Below are 20,492 nucleotides of genomic sequence, written 5' to 3'. Positions count from 1 at the left end.
CCTCTTCTCATAAGACATGTGTTCCAGTCCCCTAATCATTTTTGTTGCCCTCTGCTGGATGCTTTCCAACTTTTTCACATCCTTCTTGTAGTGTGGGGCCCAAAACTGGACATTGTACTCCAGATGAGGCCTCACTAATGTCTAATAGAGGGGAACGATCATGTCCCTCCATCTGCTGGCAATGCCCCTACTTATACAGCCCAAAATGCCATTGGCCTTTTTTTCTTTTTGTGAATACAGACTAACACGGCTGCTATTACAAAGAGTTCTGAGTTTTGCCTGTGCTAATAGTTGTGCTATTGGAACTGCCTTTTTTAGGATTAAACCCGCTTGTTGAAAGAATCTTTCATGCACTGTTTTGTGCACATGTAACCCACTAGTTAATTACAGGTCCTGCTGTGTGTCTTGGCTACAGAGAGTGAGAGCCTGTAACAGCCCCAGTGAGGGAGCTCTAGCTCAAACTGTAGCAGCTCATGCTTTTAGCTCTGGAGCTTCAGTCCCTGGTGGTTTGGCCGAGATGATGGCCATCGCATACACCCTTCTGCGTGAGTTGATTTCTAGTCATGTCTGATTCCGATGTACCAAAATCGCAAGACTTGGTTAATATCCTTAGCATGTTTACATGAGTCATTGGATTGACTAGCCTTCTGCATTCTCCCTGAATTTGCAACATTCAGATATTATAATGTTATGTAGAGTAAAATATGCTTTTGCCTGTTCAGATGTACCTCTTTTGGATAGTAAATTAGCTTACAATCCCTTGTATGGGGGTTCCATGTTCCACGGTTTAGACCCTGTACACAGCCCAGTTTTAAGGGCCACCTTTGTCTCTTTCTCCCAGGCACCCCTAATTCTGGATGGGAAGAACCACCCATAGCCTGTGTTCTTGTTAGTCAAGTTCAGACAAACCTGAAGGTCTCCTCTGTTCTTGCCTCATAAATATAGTGAGGTGCATATTCCCATGGCTGGGCTCTGATTGACACCTTGTCACTTTATTTCTAGACTCTGTACCAGTTACCCTCAGAAGCTGCTAGTTCCTGTCTGGATCACTGACAAGGAGCTGGAGAATGTGGCTTCCTTCAGGTCTTGGAAAAGGATTCCTGTAGTTGTGTACAGGTAAAAAAAAATCTACAATAGCTGCCCTGTTGCTCATAGTCCATTGTACACAATATCATGAACCCAACCCGTGGTGCTAGCTGAGGAATTAGAGAGGATGAGTGTGATGTCCATGTTCCAGTGAGCAATCATGGCAACTCCCTGGGGAGGGCAGCAAGCTGAACTCTGCACGTGCCTGGTTTAACTGTACTGAAGCACTTATAAATCAGGTTGTGTGTACCACCTTGCTCCTCATTGGTGCTGTTAGAGCTTGAAGGCAATTTGAGATCCCTATAGAAGCCTACATAGGCGAAGCCCCAGTGCTACTGGCTCATATAGCTGTTATAAGTCTGTTATGCAGAAATAGTGCCGTTCTGGGGTGTGCAGCTACACGCTATACTATACGGATACTATATAGAGGGTCAGTGTGGTGCTCCCTGCCTGAAAGTGTGAAGCTAGCCTGGGCCCTGCATCCTCCCCCCTCTCCCCCCCAAATAGAAGTCAAACTACGCCTGTGCCTGAGGGTCCTCTCGCCCAGCAGCCAAAGCCCAGAGCCCCGGCACCCTGCAGAGCTTCCTGCATTGAAGAAAAGCAGCACCATGCAGCTGAGCACACCTATGCTACCTTGGTGCATGTTTTATTTGAAAAATGGTATGTGACCCGAAGACTGTTCTAACCATACACCCGCACCAGAGAACAGAGCTAAGGCAGGGATATGACCTGAACTTTTGCCTTTTTTGACTGAGTGTTCAGCTGTGCAACCTTGCCATTGTTATAACAGTTTTTGTGTAGAATTCTATGCCTCCCCTTAGTTGCTAGTAATTTACAGCCCATAGTTGTGACTCTTTGCAGGTTTGTATCAAGGTTTGAAAATGAGATGCTTGTTATGCATTTTCCTAGCCCTTAACGTTTCTTTAATGTGTCTAACTGAGGATCTCCTGACCAGGGTTTACATTGTTGATACAAATGGCCGTCATAGCTTAACCTCCGCTGTGCCTCCTGTGTTTGGTACAGAGCCATTTGATGCAGGCTTATGGATCTTATTCATGCTCATCTCCCTTGGGACAGAGATGTCTCAGAATCATTCTGTGGCAGTCTGCTTTGGCACCAATTGAACCAGCTCTGGCCTCAATCACATCAGTGCTGATAGCTGCAGCTCCAGCAGCCTATTGGACTTGGCACCAAGACCCTACATATACTGGAGAGTACCCCCAAATCCCATGTTCTCAGCACTGAGACGAGATCTGTCCTATTCCTCACTAGTAGGGCCCTGGTGACTACCAAGCTTTCCTGTCTTGAGCAGTACCCAGTGTAGCTGAAGCTTACTGAGATTTGGGCATATCTTCAGTTGGTGCTGAGAGCAGGTGTTTCTCCCTCCACTTACCCCATTTGTGTGCGCACAGATTTTTTCACTGTTCGTTGCCACGTGATCAGGTTCTCTTTGTGAACATTCTTTACCACTGTTGCCTTGGACAGTAGCCAACATGTAATATCTGTAGGTGCTGGCTTCATTTTCTAGGGCACTATTGTCTGACTTCTGTCTCCTGAAGGCCAAGCCTATTATTTCAGAAAGATCAAAGGATCCCAATCAGTAGTTCAGGGCAGCTTCTCTGCTCTGTTCTGCTCCCTTCACACCAAAGGGAGTGAAACAACCCGCAAGTCCCCTGCTGGAATTCCCCTGGAGGCAGTGGGGGGGAATCCCTGGTAGGCATGAAGTCAGAGTATTTGGCCCCTATGCCTTTTTCCTACAGCTTCTTGCACAGAAGTCTGTGGTGACATTCACGAAAGTTGCATTTCCTGTGGTGATCTTACTGGCCAAGCATTTGGCCATGTCTACACTACCAATGTGTGTCAACAAAAGTGATGTCAACACCCAAAAGTCGACATAATAAAAATCGCAGTTTCGTGTTCACACTTGCTCCCTCTGTTGCCAGGTCACATCCACAGTGGGGGTACCATCATCGACAGTGTGAGCAATGCACTGTGGGTACCTATCCCACAGTCCTTCTGTCACTAGGTTTTGTGGGACGATGGAGCGGATCGCGGCTCATCTTGGGACAGTGCTAAATGTCCTGTGATGCATTGCTTTCTGTCCCGGCAATCCATGGGCTTTCTTTCGTGTCATTTTTTCAACGGCCCTTGTTTGCTGTGCACCCCGGCATCTTTGTGAGAAGGGATGGATCCCACACTGCTCTCCTATGCTCTGTTAACTCTCATGAGGACATCACAGATGGCAGTGCAGTTAATCATGAAGTTCCTAACGGAAGAAGACTCGCAGTCGCCCAACATTCTGCATGATATGGATAGGAACAACTTCAGATTGTTTTTAGCATTCACAGAACAGGTGCATAGGGTAGACCGTCGCTTTTGAGTTCAGGAAACAAACACTGAATGGTGGGATCATATCGTCATGCAGGTGTGGGATGTAGCAGTGGCTACAGAACTTTCGGATGCAGAAAGCCCCTTCCTGGAACTGTGTGCAGAGCTCTCCCCAGACCTGCAGTACAAAGACACCAGAATGAAAGCTGCCCTCTCGGTAGAAAAGCGCATGGCAATCGCTGAGTGGAAGCTGGCAACTCCAGACTGCTACGGGTCGGTGGCAAATCAATTTGGAGTGGGGAAGTCAACTGCGTTAATGCAAGTGTGCAGGGCAATATATCAGATCCTGCTACAAAGGACCGTGACTCTGGGAAATGTGCGTGAAATAGTTGACGGCTTTGCAGAAATGGGTTTCCCTAACTGTGGAGGGGCAATAGATGGCACACACATTCCAATTTTGGCACCAGACCACCTTGCAGTGGAGTACATCAATAGGAAGGGGAACTTCTCCATGGTGCTGTAGGTGCTTGTGGATCATCGTGGGCATTTCACTGACATCATTGCATGGTGCTCTAGGAGGGTGCATGATGCAGGCATCTTCTGGAACACCAGCCTGTACATAAAGCTGCAAGCGGGGACTTCCTTTCCTAACCAGAAGATTATAGTGGGGGGTGTTGAAATGCCCATAGTGATCCTGGGGGACCCTGCGTACCTCTTTGTAGCCGTGGCTCATGAAACCTTACACGGGACACCTGGACAGCATTAAGGAGCGATTCAACAACAGGCTAGGTAGGTGCTGGATGACAGTTGAATATGCCTTTGGTGATGCCTTTATGGCAGGTTGGACCTCACTGAGGATAATATTCCTATGGTCATAGCTGCATGCTATATGTTGCATAATCTCTGTGAAGCTAAGGGTGAAAGGTTTTCTCGGGCAGAGTGCTGAGGCAGACTGCTTGGCCACTGATTTTGAGCACCTAGATACCAGGGCTGTCAGAGGAGCCCACAGGGGGTCTATTCGAATCAGGGAGGCTTTGAGGCAGCACATTGACAATGACCACCAGTAACATATCTCTGTCTGAGTTGCTTCAATGTTGCATGACATGTAGTTTTCCTAAGGGGCAATGGTGACATTTGCGGCCTTAAATTCCTGTAATAAAGTGATTAAAATGCCTGTGCATGTATTGGCAGTGCCTGCAATCTCACCTTGTAGGAAAAAAAGATGATTTATCAGTATAAAAGTTTTGCTTTTATTGCACAAGAAACAGCACATGCAAACACACAGATGCTTGGCAGGGAAGGGCAGACTCTCACAGCTGTGTTAGGTCCAGCTATCATTGTGAAAGTTGTCCAAGGGGGTGGAGTAAAGGGGAAACCGAGAAGTCCCAGAAGGTGGAAAGGAATGTGCGGGTGGAGTTGGGGGGGCCATGGAAAAGAGTTCTGAATGAGATGCAGGGGAGGTCGAGCACTGATCTGCTCAGTCTGCAGCATTATTAAGGACTTCAGTGTCTGCGTTTGCTCCTCCATTACTTTAAGCATCTATTCAGTAGTGTCCTTAACAAACTCCTAGTTCTCTTTTCTGTCCTGCTGTTCGGGCACTCCTTTCGTTCCCTTTTTTCTGCATTGGAGCACTGCAGGACCTTCCGAAACATGGCGTCTTTGCTGCATCGTGAGCGCTTTCTTATCTGGTGGAGACACTCGGACGGGGTGCATGGAGTGTTCATGAAGGCCACATCTGGTGAAGCACAGAGGACAATGCACAGAAGCGGGATTGTTAAATTCATGCACAGCATTGAAACATTTCTATTAAACACACCTTTTGCAACATTGCCATCACTTTCTCACTGACCCTAGCCAGGCACACATCTCTGCAAACACCCAAAGCATGGTGAGTGTTGGCTGGTGGAGGGGGGGAGCTCCACATGGGGAAAAGAGCATACACTCTTTGCAAGGGTCGTGGTGCAGCATTCTAGGGAACAAATTCTAAAATTCTCTCACACTTTTCCATAGGCGTGGGTAATTCTAGTAGACATCTCACTGCTAGGGGTAAGCAGGGAAATGAGGGTACATCTACCCCATGCTTGTGGCTTCCACCCTGCTCCCTGTGCTGCTCGCTGATGTGCCACTTTGGTCCCTGCACAAGTGATTGCCTAATGGCGCGGGAAAGTTTCCTACAATGGGGGAAGGAACAGAGCTGCTCTGCCATGGAACCCTCGGCAGAGGATTGTCGAGTACCTCCGGGAAATTCCTGAATTTGGAGGATTCCCGTGAGATCTCGATGTGCATCAACACCCTGTTCCACTGTAATGATTAGCTACACAGGGAAATGTCCAGCTCACAGACGAGACACAGCCAGCCTCCCATGTTTCTATGCCCTGAACCCACCTCCGCGCCACACAAGCCACAGCCACTTACCAGGAGTCTCACCTCCTGCTGCTTGCTCCCAGAGAGCGACTGCTGAGACTGGCTAGACACCTCAGGAGCGGAGAACAGTTCCTGGCTGCCTGCCCCATCGAGCGACCCTGCTGGGAGCTGCACATCCTCATCTAACTCCACCTCTGAGTTAAGTCCTCTTTCCGCCGCCTCCATTCCCTCCAAGGTATCCATGGAGCTCTTGGCGATGGGTCGCACCAAAGATAGCGTCCAGCTCCTTACAGAACCAGCAGGTCTTAGATGAAGCACAAGAGCGACTGTTTGCCTCCGTCGCCTTATGGTACCCTGCCTCAGCTCCTTTATCTTCGCTCTGCACTGCACCATGTGCCAATCACAGCCCTTTTCACACAAGCCTCGAGAAATGTGTCCTGTAGGTATCCCAGTTCCTATGCTCAAGCACATCTGGGACTGCACAGCCTCCTCTCCCCATATACTGAGCAGATCCAACAGCTCTGCAGAGGTCAAAGCAGGAGAGCGTTTGCTGCAATAACCCACCATGGTCACCTGGGAAGATGCGATGAGACCTCTCCACACTGAGCAAACAGGAAATGGAATTTCAAAAATTCCCAGGGCTTCTAAGGGGGAGGGGCAGATGGTTGTTTACCTGACTGCAGGGCAGTGGAGTTCAAACCGCTGACCAGGGCAGTCAGGATGGGCATTGTGGGACAACTGGAGGCCAATTAAAGCGATGACATTAAGCATGGTGTCTACACTTGCACTTTGTTAACAAATGTAGAGGGGAAAAAAGACGTCAATCTCTCGTGCGGGTGAGTGTATTTTGTCGCCAAAACCAGGCATTCTGCCCAACAGAAGTCGCCTCGCAGTGTGTACGCACTCACTGTTTGGGTTGAAAAATGGCAGTTTTGGCAACAAAACTTGGTAGTGTAGACAAGGCCTTTGAGTGAACTCCAGGGCCTTAGGCCATCTGACTGCCAAGTTCGCACCCCATTATACCTATTAGCTATTTGCTGTGTGCTTCATAGAAGCTGTGCTCCTCTTTGCTGTCAGAGGTCGGAGCTGAGGAAGTCAGGGCCATCATACTTTCTTTTGTAGGCATGATCTCGGCGCACATAATGCATGAGTTGAGACATTGGCCCCTCACAATGAATCTGCTTTGAACAACGCTGGGTCCTCAAAGCAGGACGCTTGCCTCTGAGGAGGGGAACCTCGTCTTTTGCTGGCACGCTGTGTGGTGTGTCTGCAATGGGATAGCAAGTGAAACTCTCCTCTTCCTCAGGCACCAGCCCAACGGAGCTGCAATCGCACGCTGCAGCCAGCCGGAAATCAGCTGGTGGGGCTGGCGCAACGCTGATGACGAGTATCTTGTCACCTCCATCGCCAAGGCCTGTGCCTTGAACCCTGGAGCAAAGACAGCCAGTGGAACTCCCCACAACAGCACCAGCGAAGGCACTGAGGCCTGCGAGACAGACTTTGGTAAGATGGGTCTCTCCCTTTTGCTTGCTTCCCAAATTGGTCTGGGTAAGGCTCTCCAGAGCTGGGTCCCACCCCAGGGATGCACTCAAATGCTTGGCAGCTGTTTCCTGGTGGCTGGGGAAGTTGGTGTTGTGGGGTGAGATTTAAATGACACCCAGATTAACTGTTTAGGCCCTTTCAGGCCCTGACTGCACTATGCTGGGCAGGGCTTTAAACATGTGTTTTGTCAGTGTCTGGCTGCACTGGCCTAGCACCACCTGTGAAAGGCCAAGGCCCAGATGGGAGGAGTTGTCTGGATGTGGGGAAGTTCAGTCTGTCCTGTGTCTGCAGATTCCTCGCTGACGGCATGTTCGAGTGTGGAGAATGCAGGAGCTCCTCAGAAGCTGCTGATCTTGGATGCCAGATCCTACACTGCGGCTGTAGCCAACAGGGCAAAGGGAGGGGGCTGTGAATGTGAAGGTATAAAACTGCACACAGGCTGCTTAATAGCTGGTCTCATGGCATCTCCCTGCTTGGACTCTTTCTTGTTGGACCCCTTGAACACACAGTTTGGACTGGGGCTGTCTTTGTGTAGTGTTTCCAGTACACAGGTCTCTCTGGGGAGCAGTGGCAAGATTCGTACTGCCCCTTCTTCTTCTTGCTAATGTTGAGGGCCAGCTCCTTGATTACTGCAAGGCTGCCTGCTTCACTTTGCTAGGACAGGCTGCCCACCTGCTGCACATATAGCTCCCAGGGATCAGGAATGCAGTGTGGGAGTGAGGGGCAGCAGCTTCTGTTCTGTGGGCTGGATCAGAGCACCTGCAGTGAGATGCTCTGATTGCAGCAGATCCCATCCAACCTTTTCTGTCTGTTGTGTTTAGAGTATTACCCCAACTGCGAGGTAGTGTTCATGGGCATGGCCAATATCCACTCCATCAGGAACAGCTTCCAGTACCTGCGTGCTGTCTGCAGCCAGATGCCAGATCCCAGCAAGTAAGTGCCAGCTTGCTCTAATACCACTCTCCCTGCCTTTTTGTCTTCCTCACCCTCTGGAAATTCTTATCTCCTCATTCCCATCCAATCCCCTGAGCCAGGTTGCCAGCTCAGGAATCGGAGAGGTTTTCTCCTGGGCGTGTTTACAGAGCTTGAGCATTGTGTTTCCTGTGATCCGTTTTTACTATTGGGACATTGTTTCCCTGTACTTGGGGATACCGTGAACACACCACTCTCCTGTGGGCTTCAGAAGAGACCTTGTGGCTTTTGTGTCCAGAAAAAGTAGGATTTGGGGGCTGGATTCTGTTCTTCTTCCTGAGTTGGCTGGTTCCCCTCTGTGGGAGCTGGTGGGGGAAAGGCAGCAGCATTTACTGAGGGCTCCAAAGAGTCTTGGGATAGATGTGTCCTCTAACAGAGATCTAACAAGCCATTTTCTTTCCTTTTACGTGCACTCTAGCTGGCTTTCAGCCCTGGAGAGCACCAAGTGGCTGCAGCACCTCTCAGTCATGTTGAAGACAGCAGTTCTGGTCTCAAATGCAGTTGACCGAGAGGGGCGCCCAGTGCTGGTTCACTGCTCGGATGGCTGGGACAGAACCCCGCAGATTGTAGCACTGGCAAAGATTCTTCTGGATCCCTATTACAGGACCGTGGAGGTACCATACAGTAGTGCTGCTCTGTTAGTTCAGCTTCTGTTAAGAAGTTGCTTGTGCCTGGATGAGCACCAGACAGAAGTAGAAAAAAGAACGTGGAGTGGAATTGTATTACACAGTAAAGCTGCTTTGCAAAATGTCACGATGCAGGGTAACTGTACCCTGCATATATTCCCCCTCTGTGATCCTTCAAGGAGACCCATGCTAGGGACCCGGCTCCTCAGCAGTCACCTCTCTTGGGCAGAGACTTTGGTCTGTCTCCCTCCTGATTGGGATTGTCCAGGCTGCTCAGTTCCCTGCATAAACTGTGATATCTCTAGAAAGCCATGCCTTCTAAAAGGACAGCTTCTGCACTTCGCTTTTTTTCTAGAGTCTATGACCAATGTAATGGGTTGCAGTTATAAGTTACTATGCAGCTCTTTATAAGCAAGCATATTTATTCTTAAGGTGAAAGCATTACAGGAAAAAATATATTAAAAACAATAAGAGAAACTACATGCATGCCAAAAAACTTACCAGAGGTCACCCCAACTCCAACCTGGGCTCTGGTAGGTTGCAGTCCTTCAAAACCCACAACTGGATTTTCATCGTGGTTACCAGTTCTTATCTGTCTCAGATTCAGACCCACCATGAATAGTTCAGTCTTTCCTTTATATAGCTTGGACCTTTGATCTTGGCCTCTTATAACAATTGATCAGCAGACAATGGCTCACTCTTCGGGGCATAGCTTCAAAAGGCTGGGTTTTTGCATAATCAGAGGTGGGGAATTTGCATTCAGTCCCCGCTAGATATTTCCCAGGAAAACCACTCACCACTTTTTGTTCCAAAAGTCCATTCTTGTCTGGCACATTGTTAAACAAAGTCCTTTGAACCTCCAGGTCTCACATCTGTCACATCTCCCCACCTTCCTTCTCCTCCTGAAAAGTTGCTGGTCCATAATAATACATAGACCATTCATTTAAGGCAGTGGATCCCAAAGATATTTTAACTTAATTCCGGAAGGTCTCCCAGTGATATTGTAGGAAATTGCCATATCTGTCTCACAACATTTTCAAGCGCTGCTGTGCTGGGGAGGGGTTTTCCCGCATATTCTTCAGGGATCTGTATGCCACTGAATTGTGATGCATCAGGCTCTCATGAGCCTCTGCTTCAGGAATGACCACTTGTGTTCAGGGCTTACAGCTTTCCCACTGTAGTCTCTGCATGGCACCCAAAGGGATTTGTTATGTGGATTTAGTAGCCGCTGCTTCATATGTGGATTATAGGTTCTGAAAGTCTCAGTTCAGTGCTATGGAAAAGGCCTTGTCCTTGCATGAAGCCAGAGTAACACCAGCTTTCATTATGCTTTGCTTCTAACCCTAGCACAAGTGCAAGCTTCTCTCTAGCCCTCCAAGAAGCTCACTGGAGCTGCCTTGCCCTGCTTGGGTACCTGGCGCTGCAGGTAACATTCTTCTTTTTTTAACAGGGGTTTCAGGTGCTAATTGAATCAGACTGGCTGGATTTTGGTCACAAATTTGGTGATCGCTGTGGGCACCATGAGAATGTGGAAGACCAGAATGAGCAGTGTCCTGTGTTTCTTCAGTGGCTAGATTCTGTTCACCAGCTGCTCAAGCAGTTCCCCTGCCTGTTTGAATTTAACGAAGCTTTCCTGGTAAGAGCTGTGCAAGCAAATGCGTCTTTATTTCTTGCTAAATATGAGCTAGGGCAGAAGGACAGCTGAGCGTTTCAGAGCAGTTGTATTTGAGGAAAAGCAAAGTGGACTTGGGTAAAAGTGAAAGATGTTTTATTATGGATTGGGTTTTCTAATGATGTGGCTGAGGGAGAAGGCGAGTGAAAATGCATATAATTCAGCCAGTGAGGCTGGAGTGGGGAGCACTCATATTTGGCCTCATTCAAAGCTTTTGTATCAGTACAAATCCTTTCCTATTTAGTTTGATTATGGTGACTGCACTGTTAATGCTGTCAGTTGATGTCGCTATTTGCTTACATGCACTGTCCAATCTAGTTCAGTTTTTACTTATTTCCCAGTGCTAAAGGAACTTTACATGGTGCCTGTGCTCTTGTTCACACACTTAAATCTCTGTCACTGGGAATTTTAACCCTCTAATGCATTCCAGACTGTTAAACACCTCATCATATTTTTAAATGTTTTCCATCCTGTTACACATTTGATCATCTGTGTTTGCAGACTTCTCTTCGACCCAAATACACACACACCTTCCTATTTCAAACTTTGGTTGGTATCTGTGCTATAGACAGAATAGAATAGAATAGTTCAGTTTTGCGTGGGCTCATTTTCTGCCTTCTATATGAAAAGAGCTTCATTTTTTTTATTGTAATGGATGGTTACTCTGTATATATTTTCTGTGAATAAGTTTCACACAATTCCCAACATCAGTTTTAAAAGTAATGTTTTGTTCATTTATTTCCAATGTCCCACATCGTGGTGAAGAATAGCGGCAAACTTAATAAAAGACCCAACAAAGTGCTCTCTTGACATTTTGTCCTCTAGCTATGAATTAATTAATGTCATTTGCTTTTTTGTTTGTATTTTGTGCTGAAAGTGACATACTTTTGAAAAATGGTTGATTTGATTGCACGACATTGTCCCCCTTGTGCTTGGACACCCTTCGGTTGTGTTCAGTTTCCACCATGTTAAAAACAAATCTGGTCTCTGTACTTGATTGACACTTGTACTGATGCTTCTTTTTGAGTAGATTCGTTTCAGTTCTTCACAGCTTGTTAACACTTTCCTTTGGGCAGCACAGCTTTAACTAGCCCTGCAAATGTCTGCTGTCCCATGCAAAGTCAAGTCTGCTTCTTGCAATATCCTTACTTTAACCTTTTCATCAGTTACTTCATAAAGTGGTCTCTAGTTAGTCCATCTGTTAATTGCTCAAATTGACGAGACTGAATTACATAGGTCTGAAAGTGCTAGTTTTTGTGAAGAATGTGCCTTTTCCCAGTGACATTCTGACCTAAATCACAGTATACTTAACACTGCTGAATGATTTTGTCTAGCAGTTTGCAGTTCTCCTCATGGTCCCACTGGGATGTACTGTAGATCTCCAGGGCCTCTGTGCCTGCCACGTGGAGCAGAGAGAAGGATCTCCTCCTCCCCAGTTTCTCTGTAATCCCACTTGTTTCCAAGAGAACTTGGAAGCACTGCAGCTGCCTCCTCCAATTCTCTGCCAGATTCCCTTCCAGACTGAGGGATTCAGGTGGCTTCATTTGTTCCATGTATGCCAAAGACTTAATTTATTTCGGACACCAGATAATAAGGGTCTGAGGCACAGGGAATACTAGGAAAAAACTAAATGTTGTTGTTTTCTGGCCAGTCACATGACATAGGTCAGGGTTTTAAAAGGTTGACCCCCTGTTATATGGCAGGATCAGTAGCCATCTCCAACCCCCATCTCAACACTCTCTTTGACGCTTCCGGGGGTACCCAGAGCTGCGAGGCACCTCACTACTACCTGCCTTTTCTGTGAGGAAGCCTTGTCTGTGCTGCTGTGGGTTAGTTTCCAACTCTACCGCCGCGGACAACACAAGCGCTGCTCTCTACGCCTACATAGCCCCCACTGTCCTTCTACAGGTCAGCGATTGCTGCTTTCCAACTCTCAAGCCCTCCAAATGTCTCCTGGGAGTGTCCAGGCCCTGGTCCACTGGACACTCGCAGTATTTACAGATTTGCTGCTTTGAAAGAAACAGTGTACCCCAGTTTACCAGTTTCACCTCTGATCACCACTCTGCTTAACATACAGCACTTAGATATGTTTATAGTGAAATCAAGTATAAGTTTATTTAACAAAGCCCAGAGATTCAAGTAGTAGCAAGTAGAAGTATTGGAAACAAATGGTTTCATATAAAATAAAATCATAACTTACATTCTAGAACCTAGACTTAATTAAGAAGATACCTTCATGTCTTGCAGAATGTTGCTCAACCAAAATCCTTGCAGCTTAACAGCCAGGCTGGTTATGACCCTCCTTTCATGAGACATGTACGCTGTCAGTTTGCCTCTTTGGTGAAGACTTCAGTGTGTTTCTTAGCTCTCCAAGATATCCCACACCAATTCTGTGTTTGTATTAATAAACTGGACACCTCCGGCTGTTTGTTTATTCTTGAAGATTTCCTCTCTTGTAGATTTTGCAATCTCTCAGCGTGCACTTGGCTCAGTATGCAAATAGGCATATGTTGCGAGGCATGCAATGCACAAATGGCCAGACAGGGAGATAAGTGTCAGTTATCTCCTGCCTGAAGGAACATTTCCAAGGTATGGCACCTCCTGATGACCTGCCTTAACTCCAAGACCTTAAAAACATGATTTTTAATATAGTACATAACTCCTTTAAATATTATCCACACATACCTTTTTGCAATGGTTATAACAACCAGTAGGTTGCTGGCTCTCAGTAGAGATCTCATACGCCCCTCTTCGATGAACTATTATGCAAATATCCAACCCAGGGGATTCCTGTAAAACCCTGTAGCCTCTGCCAGTTGACATCAAGGGATCCTTGGGTAACACTCTCCTACAGAATGGAAGGAGAGCTGTGGCAGGGAGCTGGAGTGTGTGCTTTGGGGGGAGCTGTTTTAGGTGGGGTGGGTGAGAGGGAGAGTTGCTTTCCAAGGGCCCTGGCAATTGCTCTTTTCTGTTGGCGGTGCAGGTGAAGCTGGTGCAGCACACATACTCCTGCCTGTATGGGACCTTCCTGGGCAACAATCCATATGAGCGAGAGATGCACAACATTTACAAACGCACCTGCTCAGTGTGGTCCCTCCTAAGAGCTGGCAACAAGAACTTCCACAATCTCCTCTACATGCCTGGCACCGAGCAGGTGAGTGGCAGCCCACAACCCAGCTGTATGGGCTTGTGGCTAGCAGCCAAAACTCTCTGGGAAGGGTAATTGGGTTGGCGGGAAGGGAGGCTGGTTTGCCGTGGATGGGGAGGGGTTTCCCTTTTGTCCAGTCCCTCAGTATAATTCCTCCTGCAGGTGCTGCACCCAGTGTGCCACGTACGAGCGCTACATCTTTGGACAGCCGTGTACCTTCCAGCATCATCCCCCTGTCCTCTAGGGGAGGAGGGTATGGACCGCTACCTGCCCCCAGGATCCCAAAGCCAGGAGTTCAGTGGCAGATCTCTGGATAGGTAGGGAGAAAGGAGTACCAATTTGGGTTCCCTTTCCCTGGGTTTCTTTCCTGCTCACTTGCTCTCTCCCCTCTGGCTGACATTACACATGCACATCTGCCATGAGATGCACCAGCACCATTGTCCTGAAAAGACAGGAGTGTCCTGAACATGCCTGTCACCCTCTCTAGAGGGTAGCCTCGGGACACCTGGAAGAGAGAGTACACAGCTCCCCGCCATTCTAGGAGCACCATATGGGGAGATTTCATGGAGCTGCCCTGAGGCCACCTTCTAGTGGTGCGAGCAGCAACGTGTCCTAGGGAGCAATAGAAGTGAGGCCTAGGGGGAGGGAGACTGGTGCCCAGATGTGGTGCTGGCTGCACTGGGAGTGTCTATGTCTCGCCCTAGGAAGCAGTGTGTGAAAGAGGAAGTTTGTGTGACACTTGTCCATGCCTCTCCCAACTAGCTGCCTTGTGCATTCTCAGCCTAACGCTGATACTGCCTTCACCTTCACACGCAGGCAGTTCACCACAGTGCCCTGGGCACTTCCATCTCCTCCTGGTCAGTGGAGAGTAACACCTTGGGGGATCCAAAGGGAAGCTCCTCCAGCTGCCTGGTGCTACGTAGACCCCACCCCTACTTCCACCCCCACCCCAGCCTGATGAGGAATCTAGAGATTAGCGGAGGTTCTTGTTGGCTGGTTAGGCCTCTGAGGTGATATCCCAGCTGTGAAGTGAGTAAACCAAGAAATGGCTGGCGAGGAACCCAGAATCAGTACCCACTTTTAACTTGTTGGCTGTAAGTCTAAATCCCAAGGTGATGTAATGATGCAACCCTATTAACTATGCTCTCTCGTCGCACTTCGAAGCATCCTACCGCTATTCAGAGACCTAGTCCTGTGTGCTGGGCAGTTCCCTTCCCCTCCTGCAAGGGCCCCTGTGGCACAGAGCAGCAGGTACTGGGATTTTTGTAGTAAAAGTTCCTTCTCCAGAGATTCAGGCTGTGTTTCTTGGTTCCAGGTTACCAAAGACAAGATCTATGGATGACTTGCTTTCAGCCGGTGACTCCAGCAGCCCACTGACCCGTACTTCTAGTGATCCCAATCTGAACAGCCACTGTCAGGAGGTCAGGATGGGCTTGGAGCCCAGACATGCCAGCACAGAGGGCACCGAGCTGCACCCTGAGGAAGGCAGCGTGGTGCCAGTGGAGCAGGAGAAAACTCACCCCCTGCAAACCAGCCACAACGTCAGCAGCCACACTAATCACCAAGCGCACGACAAGCTGGTTAGTGGCTGGGTGCCTCCACCAGCAAGCATCATCTTTCCAGAGACAGAAATGGGTCACAGGGTGAATCTGGAGGGTGTAGATGGCATTGGCCCCGCCCCAAACCATCCTGGACAGGAGAACGTCTGCAGGACTTGTGTCAGAGCTGTGGAGCAGCTTGAAACATGTCCCTATAATCCTCCAAAAGCAACTGGCCTGGAATCTGATGGAAACTGGAATCTTGTGAAACCCCCCAAGCAAGACAGCCTAAATCCTGCAGTGGGCATTCCCAGCCAGGACACCCCTGCACCAAGTGTCTCTCCTCAGAACAACCCATGCCCCATCCCAGGCATCCCTCATCAACATAAAGACACTGGCAAAAGTGGGAGCAGCAGGAGCGGGCACTGTGAGGAAATGGTCCAGGTGGGGATGGTGCCACTGGAGCTGTGGCAAAGGCCCGTTTTCCAGAGCCAGACCAGCGAGTTCTCCCTCCTGGGTTCCAACTGGGACAGTTTCCAGGGGATGGTGACGTCGCTTCCCGGTGGCGAGGCAATAACCAGGCGGCTACTTTCCTATGGGTGCTGTAAGAAGAGATTGAGCAGCAAACAGTTGTGGGTGCCAGGGCTCTACCTCAGTAGCCAGTGGCCTCCAAGAGAAGGTGTGAAACCACCAGTATGCGCTGGCCATCCCAATGCACATTGTGCAGGCCCTGAAGGGAAGCCTAGCCGGCCATGGCTACCCTGCCACCTGAGGCAGGTGTCTGGCTGCAAGCATGTGCCACCAAGCTGCTCTTCCCCTCTGCCTCCTCTTTACCTGGATGATGACGGGCTCCCCTTCCCCACGGATGTGATTCAGCACAGGCTGCGGCAGATCGAAGCCAGCTACAAGCAGGAAGTGGAGCAGCTGCGCAGGCAGGTGCGAGAGCTCCAGCTAAGGCTGGATACACGTCACTGCTGCACCCCCCCGGCTGAGCCACAGGTGGACTATGAAGATGACTTTGTAAGTAATGGCCTATAAAGTGCCATCTCCCACAGTGTCTGACCCAGCCATGAACCGTGACATCCTGTCCTTCATGTCCCTGCTCTCCCCTGACTCCAGGGTGAGCATGTGATGCCAGGCTCACATGTTCTCTTACCCCTCACTTCCTGTTGGTGCAAGTTTGATGCTCATTAGGATAATGGTTCATTCCTCCCCTCCCCTGCTCCTCTCCCCCACCCAGGGGTTCTAGGTTCTCCTAGCCTGTGCTTCCCAGGAGGCAACAGAGTTCCTTCTCTCATCTAGACACCGCCTCCTCCTGGCCTTCACTCTCCTAGTACCCAAGGATTCCTTCATCCAATCTTCCTTTATTTCCCTGCCCTTTGCTTCCTGAGCTGGGGAGCACCAGTGCCACTTGCTCCTTCAGGAGCCATTCTGAGTGGGGTGGGAGGGGACTCCACGTTGAGTCTGTGCTGGAAGGAGCTGATGACTTTTGTGACTTTGGCTTTCTCTCTGCAGACCTGTCTAAAGGAATCGGACAGCAGTGACACTGAGGACTTCTACTCTGATCACAGTGAGGACTGCCTGTCTGAAGCAAGCTGGGAGCCTGTTGATAAGAAGGAGACTGAGGTACATCCGTGTACAGCTACATATGTAGCAAGGTGGGCTTTGTCTGTCTGATAGATGCTACCAGGCAGGGTGGGATCTAGGCTCAGAGCAGCCGTTCCGGTTGTGCAAGGTGGTGACACATGGCAGGATTGGCTCTGTGCTTTCTTTGCGAGGGAGGCTGTCTCAGGATGGGCTGCAGGCTTTCCTGGGAGCAGTTCCGTGTCCGTTGGTGCTAGGTGAGGTGCGGGCTCGCTAGGCTGTGGCTCCATGCCTTGTCAACCCCATACAGGCAGCCGGTTGACCTGGTGGCCGGGAAGCAAAGCGGCCAGCTGCTCTGCAGACCAACCGCATGGGTCAGTGTTTTACGGCCCAGTTTCGCACTGGGACCCACGGTCCAGTCTCAATGGTATTGCTTCGCAAGCTGTTACAGGCTCCTGGGGTGAGGTGCTGATGAAGACTCTTATTTTCCGCAGGTCACACGCTGGGTTCCAGACCACATGGCCTCCCACTGCTTTCACTGTGACTGTGAATTCTGGATAGCCAAGCGGAGGCACCACTGCAGGTAAAACTCAGCCGCCTCCTGCACATCTCCCCTGTTCTTTCCCATCTCCTCCCCCACCAGCCGAGTCTCTGCTCTTCCTGCTCCGTCTCCGTAGGCCCCCAGCGCAGGATCACTGAGCCTCCCTTTCTCCATCCAGCCACCCTTGCACACGCTCCCTCTGGAGTCCCTGACCCTCTGTCTTTGTTATTGCTGTTGTCCTGGGGTCTCTGACCCTCCCTCTGGCCGTGTCAACATTAGAAATGCAGATGATGTTTAAAAACATGTCAGCTAACATCTCAACTCCCACGTAGTCGAACATCAGTGCAGACAGGACTGAACGTCTTCAAGAACACGCTGGTTGTGTTTGGCCCTAGACTCCCCCAGTCTAGACAAGGCCGCCTTCTTTATGGAGTTGTCACTGTGTCACTGCTCTCTGTTTTTATTACCCCTTAACAGGAATTGTGGGAATGTGTTCTGTGCTGGCTGCTGCCATCTGAAGCTGCCCATTCCTGATCAGCAGCTCTACGACCCAGTCCTTGTCTGCAACTCGTGTTACGATCACATCCAGGTGTCTCGTGCTAGGGAGCTCATGAGCCAACACCTGAAGAAACCCATCGCCACAGCTTCCAGTTGAATGCCAGACAGGGACGCTGTCCATGCCAAGCCTTTTTGCTCACAGATTTGAAGGACAGCTCTGCCTCCACTGGAATCGTGAAGGTCTTTGGTGCAGCATTTGAACACCAAACTCAAATGCAGTGTCTTCAGCAATCCTCCTTGATCCCATATCCGTCTGAAGCAGAGGAATTGAGATAAGACAATACAGTGGGCCCATCTTGGTACCAGTGTACTTATATGCTGGTCTGACAACCTAGGGCTAAATAGGAGACTACAATCTCTTTCTCCTGTGGATTGGAAAGTGATGCTTTCACAGAGACTGCCTGTACAAGTACCCCCAAAGCAATAGAAAGGTATGTTTAGAATCAAGCTCTTCTTTCCACCCTTCGAAAGGCAGTTTGCATTATACAAGAATGAAGAGGGTGGATTCTGAATGGTACCTCTGTCCTCTGTGTCCCTTCGGAAAGGCTCAGCCTAGAGGTGCCGCTGCTTCTCTCTCCATGGAGTTTGATATGCAGGCTGGCTTTGTGGATGAGGGGTCTGACCTTATTAGCAATCCCTGGGTTAACCTTCTCTTGGATGCGGAAAAGGAATTCCTTCTCTCTGAAGACAAGATGGGGCTTCTCTGCAAGGCCAAGCAGATCTCTGCCAATGTCCAGGTCCTGCAGAGAGTGGTGAATGCACTAGACTAGACTATCGCCTGCAGTACTGTGTGGGGAGAGGGGAGAATGGTTTGTTCTCTTCTTGCTCTGCCTGTCTACTTCTAGTTTCTCGCAGTGTCACAGCCTGGTGCTAGCACAGGAATGGCCCTGATTCTGCCCCGGGATGGAAACGTAACTCGTGTTCCTGTGCTGCTCCTTCTCCCCCTTGCTGCTTCCATCTCCTCCTTTTCCTGTTGCTCTTTATCCTGAGAACTGGGCACCTTGAGGGTCGGCCGCAGGGTGTCATTTGACCTCCTGGAACATGCTGTCTGCTGTGCGTGAAGGTTTCAGTCCAAATGCTGCTATATATATTTCTGTGCACTTAATGTAACCCGAAGAAGGGAGAATGAAGCAGAGATACCAAATTGGGGGTGGGGAGAAAGCTGGCCAACAGAGACTCTACAGTCTGTTTTTTTCACTCTAATGTGGCACTTAACCAAAAGATACAGTGATGGGCATGACGTGCAACATCTGCCCCTACTACACGACAGAAACAGTCTCTGGTTCATTCCAACACCACTTAAAAGTTCCTCTTGGACTTGACTTCCTTTCCTGTCTGCCGTACAGAAGCCATAACTTCTAGAGTCACCCATTTTGAAATCTGTAGTTATTGCCTCTCTATTGCTTCCATATGCTACATACCAAGCATCCCAGCTCATTTTAAGGAGCGCTCACTAGGGTACAAGCTTAGGAAGACGTGAGTTACAAGATTAAGCTTCTGCTGTTTTCTTGGATCCTTGTGAGCCGTGTTTGATACTTGGTTCCTGAGAAATCTGGAGAGCTGGTGGGTGCAAAGGAAAGAGTGTGGAACCATGGGCATTTTTTATAGCTGGGTAAATTTTTTTTTCTCCAAATAAATAGACCACAGATACCCTACTTAAGACTCCACATTGGGAGGCTGGGGGGATATGAGTCCTCCCTATCTAGTAAATAACCAGACAAACACTAGGCTATTCAAACCATATTCTGACCTCCCAGTTCTATTTGCAAAACCCAGTGGTTTTCAAATTTCAGTGGAAGGAGTAAAAAAAACAAATTCATTTTCTGCACTTTTACATTTCAGCCTCTCTGGTTTCCAATAGTGAAAACAAAGCTAGCATCATCTTAAGAGACTGTATCTGCTCAGACTGTTTTGCTGTTCCATACTGGGAGCAAACAACAAGGGGGAGAGAGAGAGATGTCATACTTCTGATTCTCCCCTGCCTTGTACCTTGCATTATTTCCCCCTGTGGAGGAGAGTGGGTGTAAGGCACTGATCCCCTGGTGAGGGCACAATTCCGATTTGGCCTCACTTTCCACAAGTGGAAGTGACTGCAAGCAATAAGGCAGCAGAGAGTCAGGGCCCATATTCCTGGACATTTGGATTCAGACGTGGTTAATCTAAACTGCTTTCAGCTCTTGCGGGTGTCAGTGTCACAATATGCTGGCCAAAACCTCCAAGTCAGTTCAGTAGCGTTGTGACGAACAATGTGCTGTAAGACTCAATACATTTGAAATAAAATCTCTATATTAGTGCCGCTGTGTTTGGCCCCGTTCTTTAGTCTGGATTCTGCTCTTTTTTCATTTTAGATAAAAATCTCCCGAGACAGCTGCGGTAGGGCAAAAAGTCAAACTAAGGCCATGCTCTTGCACTTCCACCAAGCCACACTGCCTCTCTCCTGTCAGACCCACTAAGATCCTGTCTTTCTGCCCCCAGGAATGCATAGGCGCCCTCTCCTGTGTATCCCCTTAGTGGCTGGGTGAGGAGATTCCCT

General features: G+C 49.0%; 1 protein-coding gene across 9 annotated transcripts in view; it reads left to right on the top strand.

Annotated features, from left to right (window-relative positions):
• Positions 1-20,253, top strand: part of MTMR4 (myotubularin related protein 4) — a 133,634-nt gene extending 113,381 nt beyond the window's left edge. For 8 of the 9 annotated variants that reach the window (XM_048823880.2, XM_048823877.2, XM_048823881.2 and 5 more), the window contains 12 exons: positions 1,003-1,116; positions 7,085-7,281; positions 7,612-7,740; positions 8,142-8,253; positions 8,711-8,906; positions 10,369-10,554; positions 13,574-13,744; positions 13,901-14,055; positions 15,054-16,296; positions 16,792-16,902; positions 17,355-17,443; positions 17,879-20,253. In XM_048823880.2, the coding sequence (XP_048679837.2) occupies positions 1,003-1,116; positions 7,085-7,281; positions 7,612-7,740; positions 8,142-8,253; positions 8,711-8,906; positions 10,369-10,554; positions 13,574-13,744; positions 13,901-14,055; positions 15,054-16,296; positions 16,792-16,902; positions 17,355-17,443; positions 17,879-18,056 (2,881 nt within the window). In that variant the 3' untranslated portion in view covers positions 18,057-20,253. The remainder of the gene's footprint in view (positions 1-1,002; positions 1,117-7,084; positions 7,282-7,611; positions 7,741-8,141; positions 8,254-8,710; positions 8,907-10,368; positions 10,555-13,573; positions 13,745-13,900; positions 14,056-15,053; positions 16,297-16,791; positions 16,903-17,354; positions 17,444-17,878) is intronic. The other variant, XM_075120750.1, reaches the window with a different exon arrangement.
• Positions 20,254-20,492: the final 239 nt, after the last annotated feature.

The sequence above is a fragment of the Caretta caretta genome, chromosome 17, assembly GCF_965140235.1.
Source record: "Caretta caretta isolate rCarCar2 chromosome 17, rCarCar1.hap1, whole genome shotgun sequence".
Taxonomy (NCBI): domain Eukaryota; kingdom Metazoa; phylum Chordata; order Testudines; family Cheloniidae; genus Caretta; species Caretta caretta.
The sequence above is the reverse complement of the archived record's forward strand: the minus strand, read 5'-3'. Positions and strand labels throughout refer to the sequence as shown.